Below are 15,281 nucleotides of genomic sequence, written 5' to 3'. Positions count from 1 at the left end.
AATGGGTATACACATCACAATATTATGGTTAATATCGTACTTTATTTTTAAATAGGTTAAACTTGATTGATGGAAATTTTACAAAACGTTCTACAACTCCAATTATTACAAAGTATTTGCGTACCATTCACTGAAGAGTGTGTAGGAAGTGACAGACATGCATGAGTGTTTCTTAGAGGATAACGTACTTGTATCTCATAATATGTGGTATCCCAATTTATTTAACGATCCAGTCACAACAGCGAGGTTACACAAGAAAAATATGAGAAGGGGTGATAAATTTAGAAGCATTTGGAGGGTAGCTTTGTACTCCAGCATTTTTTTTCCGGACGAATCTTGGGGAAAACAATAAGGCCTCAATATAGCCTACTTCCGGGAAGAGAGACGAAACCGAGTTCTGTCGAACACGGAGCAGAAGCGCCAGCCACTCATCTGCGATGTTCGGGTACTGCATGTTGATGAAGCATGAGATGCAAATTGCATTTTTAAGGAAGATAAAATTATATTTCTGGAGTAAAACTCTCAAAATGATTGGCGTTAAATAGGGGACAATTTTTCGCATACATATCTTCTTCTGATTCAATCTTGCTGCTGTAAAACTGAGACTTTTTCGAACAAGTTTTTTAAAAGCCGCTGTAGCATACTGAAATTAATATCCTTCTATGTTTATGTTACGTAACGTGACGAGAGACTTACAGTTGTTGTTATTTTTTATATAACTGGGCGAAACAGTAATGCCATATGCAACTAATTGAAACAGTGGGATATTTGGGATTGGTTCCAAGTTTGGTAACACCAAGATTATTTACAAAGACAAAGAGAGGTTTAAAGTGATTGACCCAACAGAAGTTGTTCGGCTACTTAGCCTCAGTTCGCCTGAAGCGGCTTCACGTTTTACGGTTTGTGACCATCCCCGTGGTGTCACTAATAAGAAGAGTGAAATGTTGCACCAATCTGGATGACATAAATTTCGCAGTGCTTTCTTTGCAGTTCTGGCTACCACAGTGACCTTGATGTTCATTTATCACAGATAAAAGACTTTTCTGAAGCTAAACGTACGGCCTATACCATGCACTATACTGCTATGAATTATTTTTTCTTCGTGTTAAATTAACTTAAAACCATTTCCCGCCGAAAAATAATTTATGTATGTCAATCATGATATATATATATATATATATATATATATATAATGATTGACATACATAAATTATATTTATATTTATAAATAAATATAAATATATTATACGCCTTCTGGACCTCGTCTGTGGTCTAGTGGTCAGAGTTCCTCCCTACATATCTAGAGGTCCCGGATTCGATTCCCGGCGCTCCCAGATTTTTCTAGAAATAGTGGGTCTGGAACGGGTTCCACTCAGCCTCGTGATGATAATTGAGGAGATATTTAAAGGAAATAGCTGCTCCATTATAGAAAACCGAGATTAACGACCGAGGGGATTCGTTGCGCTGTCTACGCGACACCCTCTATCCCCAAAAGTCTGCACTAACTTCGCCGACAATCGGCGTTGGCTCGATCGATATAGTTCGCGTGCGGACTACAGGCCACGGAATGTTTTTGTACACTTTTGTTCTTTTGTATAAGTTTTTTTAAAACGCAAAGTTACATTTTGACTTCATGTAAAGTAGTCCGACTGAAGCGGATCACAGATAAGTTCTCTCCGGTCCGACCGAAGTTTTGCATCTCGATGGCAGACACGATTTATAAATTACATTTGCTTTACGTTCGCTATATAGAGAACGTATTAAGTTGGTGATAGGTTTAGATGTAATAAACTTGAAACCGATTCTCGGAAAGTCGCAAGAAATCGTAATAACTGTCTCTGTCTCAGATAAAGTTACGGAAGTTTTATTTTTGTCTGAGTCTGGCATTTATCTCAGTTGCCTTATGATCCACAAGTTCTTGTTTTGCATCATTGAAACCTCTTGTACATATTTTCACATAGTCACAACGCTAGTAGAGAAGAAGCGTCCACGTTGCTGACGGGTTTACGTATCACGTATCTGAGAATAACCCCGCTGAGCTGGCAGGATGACTGATCGTTGTCATGAGGGACCAATCGGAAGAGAGAGTATAGAGGCGTGAATGAACGCGAGTGAAGCTGAACGCATTTAAATTCAAGAGATTGTGTATATTTATAGACAGTCAGAAAATATATTAGTAAAACATGGCAACGCCCTGTGATGTAAAACGTCCAGTAAAATTTAATTCGCATCAAGAATGTTCACACCTTTGAGTTTTCACTTGTTCAAAAGTTAAACTAACCCGTCGATTTCAAATCAGAAATATCCAGTGGCCGCATTAAGCTTCAGATAACATTTAATATGGTTGTTATACGGGGACGATGAGTTTTAACAATTTCTCGTATCATATATATATATATATAGTGTATATATAGTTGTTTATTTGATTGTGATAGCGTATAGTGTCGTAGATGTTTGTCAGTTTGTCAAAGTTTCGATGGAATCTCCTGCTTCCATCTTCACCCTAACTCAGACGATAGAATCCGACTGTTCAGTACCGGCGATACCAATGTCCGCCATTAGGCAAAATAAGTTCAGATAAGTTCATGTCCTCACAACCTCTCTCTCTAAGATGCATTTTAATATTATGCTGTCATTTTCTTGGTCTTTTAATGTGGTCGTTTTCCAAGAGATTTCCATGTTAAAATTCTGTATATCCGAACTTCATGGGTAGATAATCGTAATTTCAATAATTCAACTAAGTAACGATCCTGTCTGGGATACATAAATACGTGTACACTCAGATAGTCCGGAAGTGCGTCACGCAGTTTCTCTTCATGTCTCATAAATGTACTGGAGCACAGTCAGAGCGAGACGGCGCGGGATGCAGACTCAGAAGAGAAATCACAAGAACAAAACAAACTCCGTGGCTTGAGTCCGCAAGCGAACTATACCGATCGAGCGACCGCCACTTGTCGGAGAATTTGGTGCCAAATTTAGCGGATAGAGGGTGTCGCGTGGTCGCCGCAACGAATCCCCACGGCCGTTAATTTCGGTTTTCTAGAGCGGAGCCGCTATTTCATTGAAATAGCTCCTCAATAAACCTCACGAGGCTGAGTTTACCCCGTTCTAGACCCACTATTTCTCAGAAAATCTGGCAGCGCCGGGAATCGAATCCAGACCTCCGGATCTGTAGCCAGGAACTCTGACCACTAGACCACAGAGGCAGTCCAAATCATGAGAATAGTGTTTCAAATTTTATTTAACAAATATTTATGTGCTGTACTTCCATCCAACTGGCACGTAGCACCTGACACTATTTCTCCACGTGGAAATAAATTTACCGATGTGTAATTGCCATTTTCACGGAGGGAAATACTCGTACACTATACAGTTATACCCACGCGCGAGCGCGTTACGCCATCTTTGCTGCTAGTTACAGAAACAACAGGCAGACATGGAATTCGCCTTATGTTTCTGTTCAGATTACACGCAACACAACAAAGACAGAGAAGTTGCCGATATTGCCCGTGAGTTACTTCGAACTTTGAGGTTACAAGTGAATTAATGTAAATAGTGAGGAACTTGCGTAGGCCTATTTACGGTAACCACTATTACATGATATATGGTACGATGTAATATAATATAATAAAATCCATGATTTATAGTTTTGATGAATGTTTGCAGGGATTTAATTTAAATTATATTTCCCGAACAAATATCCCCGTGCCATGCACAGAATACTGGTCTGCATTATTTATATCGTTCATATTACCAGAACGCGGATATAATTTGAAAGCATGTGGAGTTATTAATACAGTTTTCAAAGAGCCAAGTAATTAACTGATAATTGTAATGTGAAAGTGTCCTTTCCCAAATTCGTACAAAACGGCCGTTAGAGACTTTACTGTTGTAAATGGCGATATGACTTCTACTAACCATTCGCAACTATAAAGAAGTAACAGAGGCTAAGTAGGTTAATAGGAGGTTCGGATGGTTAGTCAGTCCATAACAGCCGGTGAGAAATGAGCACACAATACAATGATTAGGTGATAGAGGAAGGATCAGTTACGGTAATGTTTTCCTTAGTACCAAGGAGCTACGAGGCAGACTGAAGGAGCACTCATCTCTACTTTACTGACCTCGGATGGTTTTGATGTTGAGGTTGTAGATGGACAGGTAAACGTTATATATGCCAGGTTTATCAGGTATATAAATGAATACGTTCTGTAAATACAGAGATACGCTTTCTTAATTTTATAATAATGGTTTATAAAGTGCTTACCATTTCCTAATGCAGTTAAGAGAATGGTATAGTAAACAAAGCAACATTACATTTGTTCATATTCATATGGATGATTAAACATAGTATCAAAATAGAACTGTAAATTAGTATATAGATGTATATAGTTTTATGTACATATTGCATTAACTCGAACGATAGCCTGTAAAATTAATTATTGATATCGATTAACAGAAATCAGTCTTGAGCGTGATTACCTCGTCATAAAGGCTTATGTAAGATTTGGGATAATGCTCCATTCTGTAGTTAATGCAGAAGATTGCTGAGGCGCTTATGAATATGCACATGCTTATATAAATATATAACTAAGTGAAAATTTCTTCGGAAAATGACATTTGCTCAGATGGTTAAGAGATATCATTTGCTTTGTGTGTGTGTGTGTGTGTGTGTGTGGAATGGAAGATCAATTACTCTGTTCACAAGAGGCCGCCACTCGACCCTATGCCGAAACAGGTGATTCCACACTTCTTTAAGATCTACCATAATGTTTTCCTTCCACCTGTCCTTATTTCTCTTATCTTCAAGTCTTCCTACGAAACTTTGTATAAATGTACCTTTTCTTCCTTTTATGCTATATCCCCTCTCCGTCTGTCTCATCCTTTTTGATTTAAATTCCCAATAAAATTAAATGTAGCTAAAAATAAATCATGAAGCTCATTAATGTTATTTTCTACAGCCTCTCATTACTTCGTATATCTTAGATTCAGATATTATGCAGAGCACACTCTCAGTGTTCGTTCTTTAGGCATTTTAAGTATTATTTCTTTTTTGTAAATAATACTTGCATGATTAAGAAGATAGAGCTGAGTAGTATAGACTCTTTCTAACGGGCCAAACTGAGTAGGTCTATCTTGCCCCATCCACCTGAGGACGGAGACAGATCCAGTCTCCGAAACGTTGTGGTTTTTTTGTCTTATATATACCAGACGATGGATAGAGTATAAACCTTATAGTTCTGTACTGAGTAGTATAACATCCATTTAGCTTAAAGCCTGCGCAAATAGTTCTAGGAATAATTCATATGCCTGCATTTGTTTAAATGTTTGCAGCCGTATACGAAACTAATGGAAATATATATTAAACACGTCCATATAAGTGATATAATTTATCTGTTTTATGCCTGATAAAATGTTACGAAAACTTCCATACTTAAGCCATGTACTGAAGTATGTAAGCTGCAATTAGTATAAGTAAATAAGGAAATAAATAAATGTATACGTAAAGGTTTTGAAATTGAAATATAATCAAATTCAACAATGTTGGATATGGAAACCTGCTGATCTAAGCTATATGAAGGTAATTTATTGAATGTTACATATAAGTTTAAGCAGATTGTCCCATAAAGACGGCACCTGGATTCCATAATGCACATATAAATTAAACTTACTGTTAGTTCTGAAATGGAATTCTGAGAAATGGAAACCAGTTGAAAGTAACAGCCGCTTCGTTTCTAGTTCAGGGCAAGTGAAGGTCTGATTCTGCCTGTGTTAACCAGTGACGCTTGTAGAATCCTCCAGAACTGAATTTGACGTAATGAGAAGCTGTAATAGCATCAGAAACTTGGAGATATATGAGGATGAAATTGTACACCGACATCCGTCTTTCGACGACTTCCAGTCGACCGCATTCAGTTGCCGGAGTAAATAATTGGATTCATCCAAAACTCTTTTATTTGTAGTTTCCCTGATAGTTTTATTATTGCTAGTGGGGTTGGACTAAGTCCCTTGCACTGCGGCCACTTCTGGCCTATTGTACCAGCCACAGATGATAGGTGAGGGTGATTGTGAAGCAATTGGTGGAATGAAGATTGGCAGGGGAAACCGAAGTACTCGGAGAAAACCTGCCCCAGCGCCACTTTGTCAACCACAAATCCCACCTGACCAGATCCGGGATCGAACCCGGGCCGCCGTGGTGGAAAGCCAGCGACTAACCGCTTGAGCTATGGCGCGGCCTATTCTCTTAGATAGTAGGAAGTGTATTGACAAAAGCTTTCAATTTGTGTTCGATGATGGACGCTACAAGGAAGATCCTTACTTCGGCGTTTGCTGTCCAGTCTCTTCTTTTTGTTAATCAAGTTAATGGATATGAAAATGTGAATTATACATCTGTAGTGTATTGTTAGCCAGATTAATTCTCCCTGTTCACTGTTCACAGATCAAAAATGTTACTGTCTTAGTGAACAAAAACGGTTTATACAATTCATTCACATTTTAATAATAATACGTAACGTTATATTTCAGCATCCTGTTGCACCGTACACTTCTACACCTGAAGATGACCAGTTAGGCCGAAACATGCAGTGAAATAGTGTCCAGTATAGGACAAGTGAACAATGTTGCAATTAAAGGGCGCAAAACCTCCTAGATAATATGATATGTAACTTTTCTTATATTTAGTTAAATGTACAACATACGGAGAAAACGTTTCATATAGAAGTTGTGAATAATGAGACCCATTTTTATGTACCAGCTTTTTGCATGATGAGTTTTTAAATCAATTAGGGCGTTGAATTTGAACGTCAGGTAAAATAAAAGATACATTGAACCGACATGGACTAAAATGCGATTCGTCCAACGTTTAATATATGGCTCGCAATATCATATTTAGTAAAGTAGCATTCAGGAGTTCTGGAGATGAAACACGCGAAGGCAACTTCAGCGCTGTGTGTGTGCTACTGAGACGGACTCTGTACGTACAGAGCGGCCTAACACCACGAATTGTCAGAACTGTACAGCAGCCATGCTGCCAGTATAGCGGTGTTGCCGTACGTTCAGAACACAATCAGTTGTATGCAGTGCGTCTGAGTACATTACGGAGAGATAATTAGGCACTTTCTTTTCACATGTTGTGTTACTTCTGTTGCAGGCAAACAACGCATACACGCGCGACCAGTGGTTCCACTCCATTATCTGGAAGGTAAGCACGTACTAGAACTCTCCTGGAATATATAATTTGTGTTAGAAACCTATACCGTCTCTGTGGTCTAGTGGTCAGAATTTCTGGGTACAGATTCAGAGGTCCGGGTTCGAGTCCCGGTGCCACTATATTTTTTCTGAGAAGTAGTGAGTCTGGAACGGGGTCCACTGAGCCTCGTGATGATAATTGAGGAGCTCTTTCAAGGAAATAGCCGCTCGGGTCTGGAAAACCTAAATTAACGGACGTGGGGATTCGTTGTGCTGACCACGCGACACTCTCTATCCGCAACTGCGCCGACAAGCAGCGGTCGCTCGATCGGTATAATTCGCTTGTAGACTAAAATCACGGAGTTTGTTTGTTTGTTATAAGCCTATAGCAGATGTGATACAACATCTTAACGAAATGAAGTGTTTTGAGCTTGATTTAGTTAAAATTAATAGTTTCTAGGTCTTTAAAAGAGTTTCTCTATAGAAGGAATAATATATATAAGTTATAAAATGTATACTTGCATGATATTTACAGTGTACTTCGATTAGTGCTAATGGTGAAGGAGAATTAACACGAAATATTGTTTAGTGTTTAAATTATGTTTTTAATCATCATCATAAAAACGAATTGTATACTAAATATATAAATATATATTAGCTAGCAATACAGCCATCAGTTGCAAGAATACGGATCCGTATTATAACCACATTTTAATCACTTGAGTTATTCTCATAAGAGCCTGATGATGACCTAATTAAATGGTCGAAATATGTAGCAGAGTTACGTTTATATTAAACACGGAAGATATACCATTACCTATTGTCTTTATTGAATATATTCCTATATTACTTGTTGTGGTGACTTTCGTAATATAAGCAGTTAAATATTATATACTCGTACACAACAGGATGCAGTCTATAAAGTTTAAATGATAAAAATTAGTGCAGTGTATAAGGAAGGAAACGAAAAATATGCACAGCTGTAAGAGCCACTATCAGCTTGAAGTCACTGAGTAAATAAAAACATTTTCTGATAAACGTTGAATCCGGCGATGCCCATTTGAAGTTCCGAAGTTCTGCACGCCTAGTCACCTAGTCACCTAGTCACATAGTCACCTAGTCCCAAGACTCAGCTGTGATCCACCACCACTGACCAGACATATCCCTGCAGGCTACCGGGTTTGGCTGTGGTAGAGAACTCACCTTGCATTCGCGAGTTCTTAGTTCATATCTCAGCTGCCGCAATTATATTGAGGTTTCCCTGAATACATTCATATAAATTTCCAAATAGCTCCTTATGTAATGGGCCACGACCATTTTCTTCCCCTCTTTTAACTACTTCCTAATTGTTCTACCATTTCGAACCTGATGTGATGATGATACAGATTCCTTAAATGAAGCAAGAAGTAAGAAATCTCATGCCTGGACTCACTCACTCCTGGAGCTGAGCCCTTCTTGAGAAGCCACCAATTCTGCAGCTACTCAAGAACTTCCCAGTATTTTATGGAAACCGAAGGTCATGTCTAGACTGTTACTCCCAAAATAGCTTCAGAATTAATATGATAAATACAATGATACCGAAAAATAAACACAAAATATTCGTCGGGGGACGTGAAGGAAATTCATGACATGGAATATGTAGGTGTGGGTAGGAGGCTGATGGAATGAAGCTTCAGTAAATAGGGTATGAGGATGGGGACTGGATTAATCTGGCGCAGGACAAGGAGGTTCGGTGGCGTGTTCTTGTGATCACGGCAATGAAGTTCCGGGTTACATACTAAGGCGTGTAATTGCTTGTTAGTCGAGATGATGTTAGCTGCTCAAGGAAGAGCCTGCTCGTTGGAACTTGATGCAACGAGGTCTGGATTACCCATGCATATGCTGTGCATACAGGTAACTGCATGAAATATTACGAGTTCAACTTACCAGAGACTGAAGGCCGCGCCATAGCTCAAGCGGTTAGTCGCTGGCTTCCCACCGCGGCGGCCCGGGTTCGATCCCGGGGTCTGGTCAAGTGGGATTTGTGGTGAACAATGTGGCGCTGGGGCAGGTTTTCTCCGAGTATTTCGGTTTCCCCTGCCAATCTTCATTCCACCAGTTGCTCCACAATCACCCTCACCTATCATCTGGGGCTGGTACAATAGGTCAGAAGTGGCCGCAGTACAAGGGACTTAGTCCCACCCCACTAGCATCAAAAAAAAAAATCAGAGACTGAATGAAGTGTACTCGCAAAAAAATCCTATCAGTTTTGTCCCACATTGACAGATCGTTATGCAAGGCGTATTTTACAAATAAAATATACTAGTATTTTTCAAAATTATATTTGTGAGTACTAGTACATTGTGTTCCAGACTGTCCTTTCCTTCTCAAAACGTTTCTTTAAATAAGTATTGATTGTAAGATTTGAGTTTTGCACGGCGGTAACTAAGAAGAAGGTCGTCTTTGGGTTGTGGCGCATTGTAGATCTTGTGTGAACCGACGTTTCGGAGTCTTTAGGGTAGTATGCAGCCACCTGTTCTCCCCGGTTATTCGCTCGCGGATTTTCTATCATGAAAAATGAAGCTATACGATTTTCCGAAACGTCGGTTCATACATGATCTACACGGTGCCACATTCCAGAAGACGGAATTCTTCAAGTATTGATTGGTATATATCTCGTTGTTTTTGGAATATATTGTAATGTGTTTCGTCTCATTAACTACATCTATAGTATATCTTCAGCAGAATCAGAGGGTGATGAGTCAGTAATTCTGTCGGCGCCTTATTTAGTTCTGACGTTATCAGTAGCTAACGTGTATATACAGAACCTAACGGATGAGAAACCGAAAAAACTCTCTCATTTTTTAATGGATCGAATTGGGTTCTCTCGGATTCTCGAGGTGAATACAACGAAGCATGTGTCTGAGCTGATTTTTTCCCATGACAGTCCATGGAAATTATATTTATATGTCAACAGATTTGGGCAACTTTAATGTAAAGGTTATGATGTGCTTTAAAGCGAATTAGGGGAAGACACTTAGGAAATTAAGAAAAACAAAGAAAATAACCATTCGGTTTCAGTAGTCATACAGCAACGATATTAAAGCTAGGACTTCATTTTATGATTAAAGTCACTAAACACAAATTTTCAACCTTGAAAACAATTTTAGGCAAAGAACTGATTCTGGCTTATTTAATATTTGTTCAGTAATTAAATTGTGGCTCATTTTAATATAATAATTTATCTTGATTTAGAGTGTCTGATATTTTATTGGAATACATGACAACGAGAAGTTCTGGGGAGAACTAATCGCCTACTTTCTTTTGATACGACAGGGGAGGCACAGAAAATAACGCGTCCAGCAATTATTCTATGGTTACGTGTGTATTCATTGCTGCAGTAAGTTTTTATCTAGCCGTTGCCTAGCAACGATAGGGCGTTACACTTATAGACATGAAGATTGATGGGAGGGATTTATGAAGTGCGCCATTGACATGAGCGCAGGTCCATGATACACGTACCAAGTTTAATAAAGATTGGTGAAGTGGGATACACAGACTCACAGAGTATGCTGATCTCATAAGCCTCCTTTTATTTTTTCAAAATACGGAAAATAGGATAAAAATTTGATTACTCTGAGAATTCTTGCTGTCTCATGTTTTCATTAAAAACAGAAATTGTTACATGAATCCTAAACATGAATTCGAAGTGTGCAAACGTTACGCTAAGTCGCTTCACTAAAGTACTTTTACGAGGTACTTGTTTTTCTTATTTAATTTTTTCCTTTTCCGTAGTTAATTGAACAACCGACATGCGTAATTACTGTGGCATATTTAATATGTGTATATAGAGAATTGTAAAGGACTGAGCAAAGCATTAATACATATGGAGGCCAATGACAGCTGGAGCAAGGCTATATCATATATTTAAGGTGGAAATACATTTGATATACTATTGATATTAGTGGTTAATTACATTTTAAACCCAGGTATAAGCCTTGCATCATCTGTGTGAGTTCTGGTGATGAAATTTACAAATACTATTTAGTGTTATTGTTTATTTGGATTTCAGTTGTCATTTCGAACAAATGCTGGGCCGGATTCGAGATGTAGGTCAGAGATATAAACCAGTCTGCCATCTCCCAGCTTTGAAGTTATATGTCGCTCTTTACGAAGAGTGTTAGAAGCTGAGAGCTAGTATCACGGCAACAAATGTTTGTACATGCCTTTATCGTTGCCTTCGGAACCGAGGTTACAGTCATCTCGAGTAGGAGGCTGAGCCTCAAAGACGTTATGAAATGGTAAAAAGAATATGCGTATACAGTTCATAGCCAGTGGCTTCACTGACTGACTGACTGACTGACTGACTGACTGCGTGGGTGGATTGATTGATTGATTGGAGTATCACAGTTAATAGGCCGCGCCATAGCTCAAGCGGTTAGTCACTGGCTTCGCACCGCGGCGGCCCGGGTTCTATCCCGGGTCTGGTCAAGTCGGATTTGTGGTGGACAGAGTGGAGCTGGGGCGGGTTTTCTCCGAGTACTTCGGTTTCCCCTGTCAATCTTCATTCCACCAAATTCTGCATCATCATAATCACCCGGGGCAGGCTACAATAGGCCAATCAGTGGCCGTCGTGCCGATTGGGCCCAGTTGGACTCCACCCCCCACTAAACGAATTAATTACAGTTAATATCTAACTTTTTTTTTCTCCTTGGCACTACAGCCCCATTGGGCCTAGGCCGACCTCCAGGAACTTCTCCGTTCATTTCGGTTTTTCTAGATCTCACACATTCGGTAGTATTCCTTGGGTTGGTGATCAACTTGTCGCAAGGCTTCTACCTGTACACAAACACAGAAAAACACACACACAAACTAAACATCCATGCCCTGAGTGGGATTCGAACCCACGATCCCGGTTTCCAAGCGAGCGAAGACAGTACATGCCTTAGACCGCTCGGCTACCGTGACCGGCCAATATCTAACTTTACCGCATGTCAAAATTTAATTTTGTTAGTAATTCATGATACGTTTTTAATTAAAATGTACATAAAAAGGTAAAGTTGTCCCTGCGCTTAACTAATTAAGCACTACGCCACGAAGGCGTATGGAGGAGTGGATATATAGATCCACGTATTCTTAATCTCAGCATTTGTAGGTGAGTGGTCAGATTCACGCCCTTGCTGCTTTACACCCTGGAAAAAATCCCTCGTTACCCATTGGATAAGAGGCTGGGTGGATTCCAGAACCGGTCTGGATGATGTGGAGAAAAGACAATTCTTGACTATACCAGGACTCGAACTCCGACCCCTCGGTCGTCCAGCCCGTAGCAAGTCACTATACCGACTACGCTGTCCCGGCTCCAATTATCATGTATGTACGAAGCAATAATATGTACGTTTATACGGGAGATTCTGAGTCGCAACCGATCCGAAAGGGACCAAGGAGATACGTTCGACCCAGTTACATAAGACACAGTACAAGGTGTGTCCCAAAAGTCATGAAATATACTTCTTTCCCGCGCTCCTACTGGTCGGAGCGCGCTGGAACCGGTTGGATTAGGGGGGGGGGAGGTCTTTAGCTTCACAACGCGCCCAAGGTCAGTCTGCTCGAGCATCGGAGGCGTCAGTATCGCTGATTTAGTGCACATGTGTTTTGTGACCACGTCACGGCGCGCGATGGCGGATACATTCGAACAACGTTTGACGGTCAAGTTCTGCACAAAGCTCAACAAAAAAGCTGCCGAAACTCACGAACTGCTTAAGCAAGCCTACGGGGAGTCTGCTCTATCATATGTGCAAGTTACAAGGTGGGTGAAGAAGTTTAAGGAGGGCTAGGAAGGAGTGGAAGATGACCCCCGCTTTGGACGGCCATCAACAAGCCAAACCGATGAAAATGTGACTCGTGTGCGTGATTTGTTGAATACTGACCGTCGAATGACTGTCCGGTTGTTAGCCAGCACTCTGAACATTCCAAAAACCGTTGTGCATCTCGCATCGTTATGGACGAATTGAACATGCGAAAGGTGTGCGCCAAGCTGGTCCCCAAATTGTTGACGGACGAGCAAAAGGCCAATCGAGTGTTGATCGCGAGTGAATTGAAGGCACGTGTGGAAATTGAACCTCATTATTTAGACTGTGTTATTACCGGTGATGAAACGTGGACATTTGAGTACGACCCAGATACGAAGCGCCAGATTGCTGAGTGGCACACCTCGGCTTCCCCGAAACCGAAGAAGGCGAAGATGAGCAAATCCAAAGTGAAAACAATGCTCATCGTCTTTTTCGACGCCAAGGGTGTGGTCCACAAANATTCAGGCTATCCAAGCGGCCGTGACAACAGCTTTAAATGAGGTTCCCGTCGAGGCCTTTGAGGGGGCGTACCGGGCATGGGAGAGTCGGTGGAAAAAATGTGTAGATGCTCATGGACAGTACTTTGAAGAATATTAACACTTTGTACCGATATCATCAATAAATTAAAAAAATATATATATATTTCATGACTTTTGGGACACACCTTGTACAACTTGGTGCGTGTATCCTACTTAGTCAAAGAGCTGTGGATGTCTTCCTCGTATAGTTCTGTTGACTGCCGACAAATCCAGTAGCTCATACCATGCTGCACTTCAGTGTTCAAACTGAAATTTTTATTCCTTTGAGTGTCGTTATCGGATATCCGAACGTACGAAAGTAACAAGGGGATGGCTGTAGGAAGGACTCGGCTTGTGATGAAGGTTTCGACGTAATGAGATCTTGAAAGTGCTGCTACATTACCGCTATTACCATGAATAAATCTTATTGCTTGCTAGCCGATTATTCTAATAGGATGATTCAGTATGTGCGAATGGTGCAATTGCTGACGAGTTTTGTTTTGAACCTTGATTTTCTGCAACCGCAGTCTGGCGTGTACCTCTTGAGCACCCTGTAATGTTATTTGTTTCATATTTGTTTGACCTTCGTGAACAGTTGTCAGCCAGGAAGTGATTACAATACATTGCGACTTGGGAATTCCCGTAGAAAATTCAGCGGGAAAATTTGTTAGTTTCCATCTCCAGCAAAAACGTCCATAGACAACCCTTCTATTGAGTCATCCGTATATATTGTAGCGTTTAGAGCCGTTTCTATGCAACGTCTGCAAAATGGGCGGATATACCAGGGCAGTTTCTGGGAAACGGCTCAGTAAACACGTTCCCGTAGCAACGAATCGACTCGCAAAAACGGAGGTACTGTGGTGTGTGTTTGTGGTCCGTGCCAAGGAGTTATAAGGAGGACAACTGGGGCAACCAAATCAGTTTTATACGGGAGTCCGTCAAGTGAGGACTTGAGAGCGTGAAGATGAAGAATTTTCACTGTTAGAAGCCGTTGCAAGGGAACGGCCAGTGAAGACACAGCAGGCTGGCAAAGGCTTAACAACTGCTGTGGTGATTTGTAAATTGTGAAAATTAGCGGTGACGCTGTAATTTCTTTTATTCGTGTGTATAAGTAGTCAGTAAATTCGTTCACCAATCCAAACCCCGTCTGTGGTCACTCATAGACGTGAAAGTATTATAGACATTGAGAGATACTTCGAAATCACGAGCGAAACTATAATTTAATTTTATTTCTCAAGGGTTGTAATGTGTATTACTGGACCAATGGGCCAACGGGTTATCTATTAAAACGGATTGTCAAATTTTCTCGATGAATTTCAAACGGGCATTTTACTAATAAATTACTAAGCAGTAAGAAACTATTCCTAAACCTTCCAAAACCAATGAAGTTTTATTTATATTAGGCCGAATAATAATAATAAATATTCTTTATATTACAAATATTAAAATCATTAAAATAAAGGAAATTATTTATATTTATGACACCGTGTACATAATCAAAGCTACAAAATGCAGCGACCATCGCACAATAAGTCTTATTGCACATACAGCAAAGATAATAGCAAAGATACTTAAAAGAAGAATTGAAAGGAAAATAGAGGATGTACTTGGAGAAGATCAGTTTGGATTTAGAAGAGGAAAAGGAACCAGGGATGCAATTGGGATGATGAGAATTATAGCGGAACGAACTTTGGAGATAGATGAAGAACTGTGTGTTTGCTTCATAGACTGGCAGAAGGCATTTGACCGG

The 15,281-nt window shown here is 40.1% G+C and overlaps 1 protein-coding gene and 1 long non-coding RNA gene across 3 annotated transcripts in view; one reads left to right on the top strand and one right to left on the bottom strand.

Moving 5' to 3' along the window:
* The window catches only part of LOC111875455 (C-Maf-inducing protein), a 267,590-nt gene that overhangs the window by 195,621 nt on the left and 56,688 nt on the right, over window positions 1-15,281 (top strand). The window contains exon 3 of one of the 2 annotated variants that reach the window (XM_023871717.2): window positions 7,148-7,198. The exons of the other annotated variant lie outside the window; for it this stretch is intronic. Coding sequence (XP_023727485.1) covers window positions 7,148-7,198 — 51 coding nt within the window. The remainder of the gene's footprint in view (window positions 1-7,147; window positions 7,199-15,281) is intronic. 2 annotated transcript variants of the gene reach the window in all.
* Window positions 1-15,281, bottom strand: part of LOC111875456 — a 134,651-nt gene that overhangs the window by 87,291 nt on the left and 32,079 nt on the right. The gene's annotated exons all lie outside the window — the stretch shown is intronic.

Source organism: Cryptotermes secundus, unplaced genomic scaffold (assembly GCF_002891405.2).
Source record: "Cryptotermes secundus unplaced genomic scaffold, Csec_1.0 scaffold304, whole genome shotgun sequence".
Classification (NCBI taxonomy): domain Eukaryota; kingdom Metazoa; phylum Arthropoda; class Insecta; order Blattodea; family Kalotermitidae; genus Cryptotermes; species Cryptotermes secundus.
The sequence above is the reverse complement of the archived record's forward strand: the minus strand, read 5'-3'. Positions and strand labels throughout refer to the sequence as shown.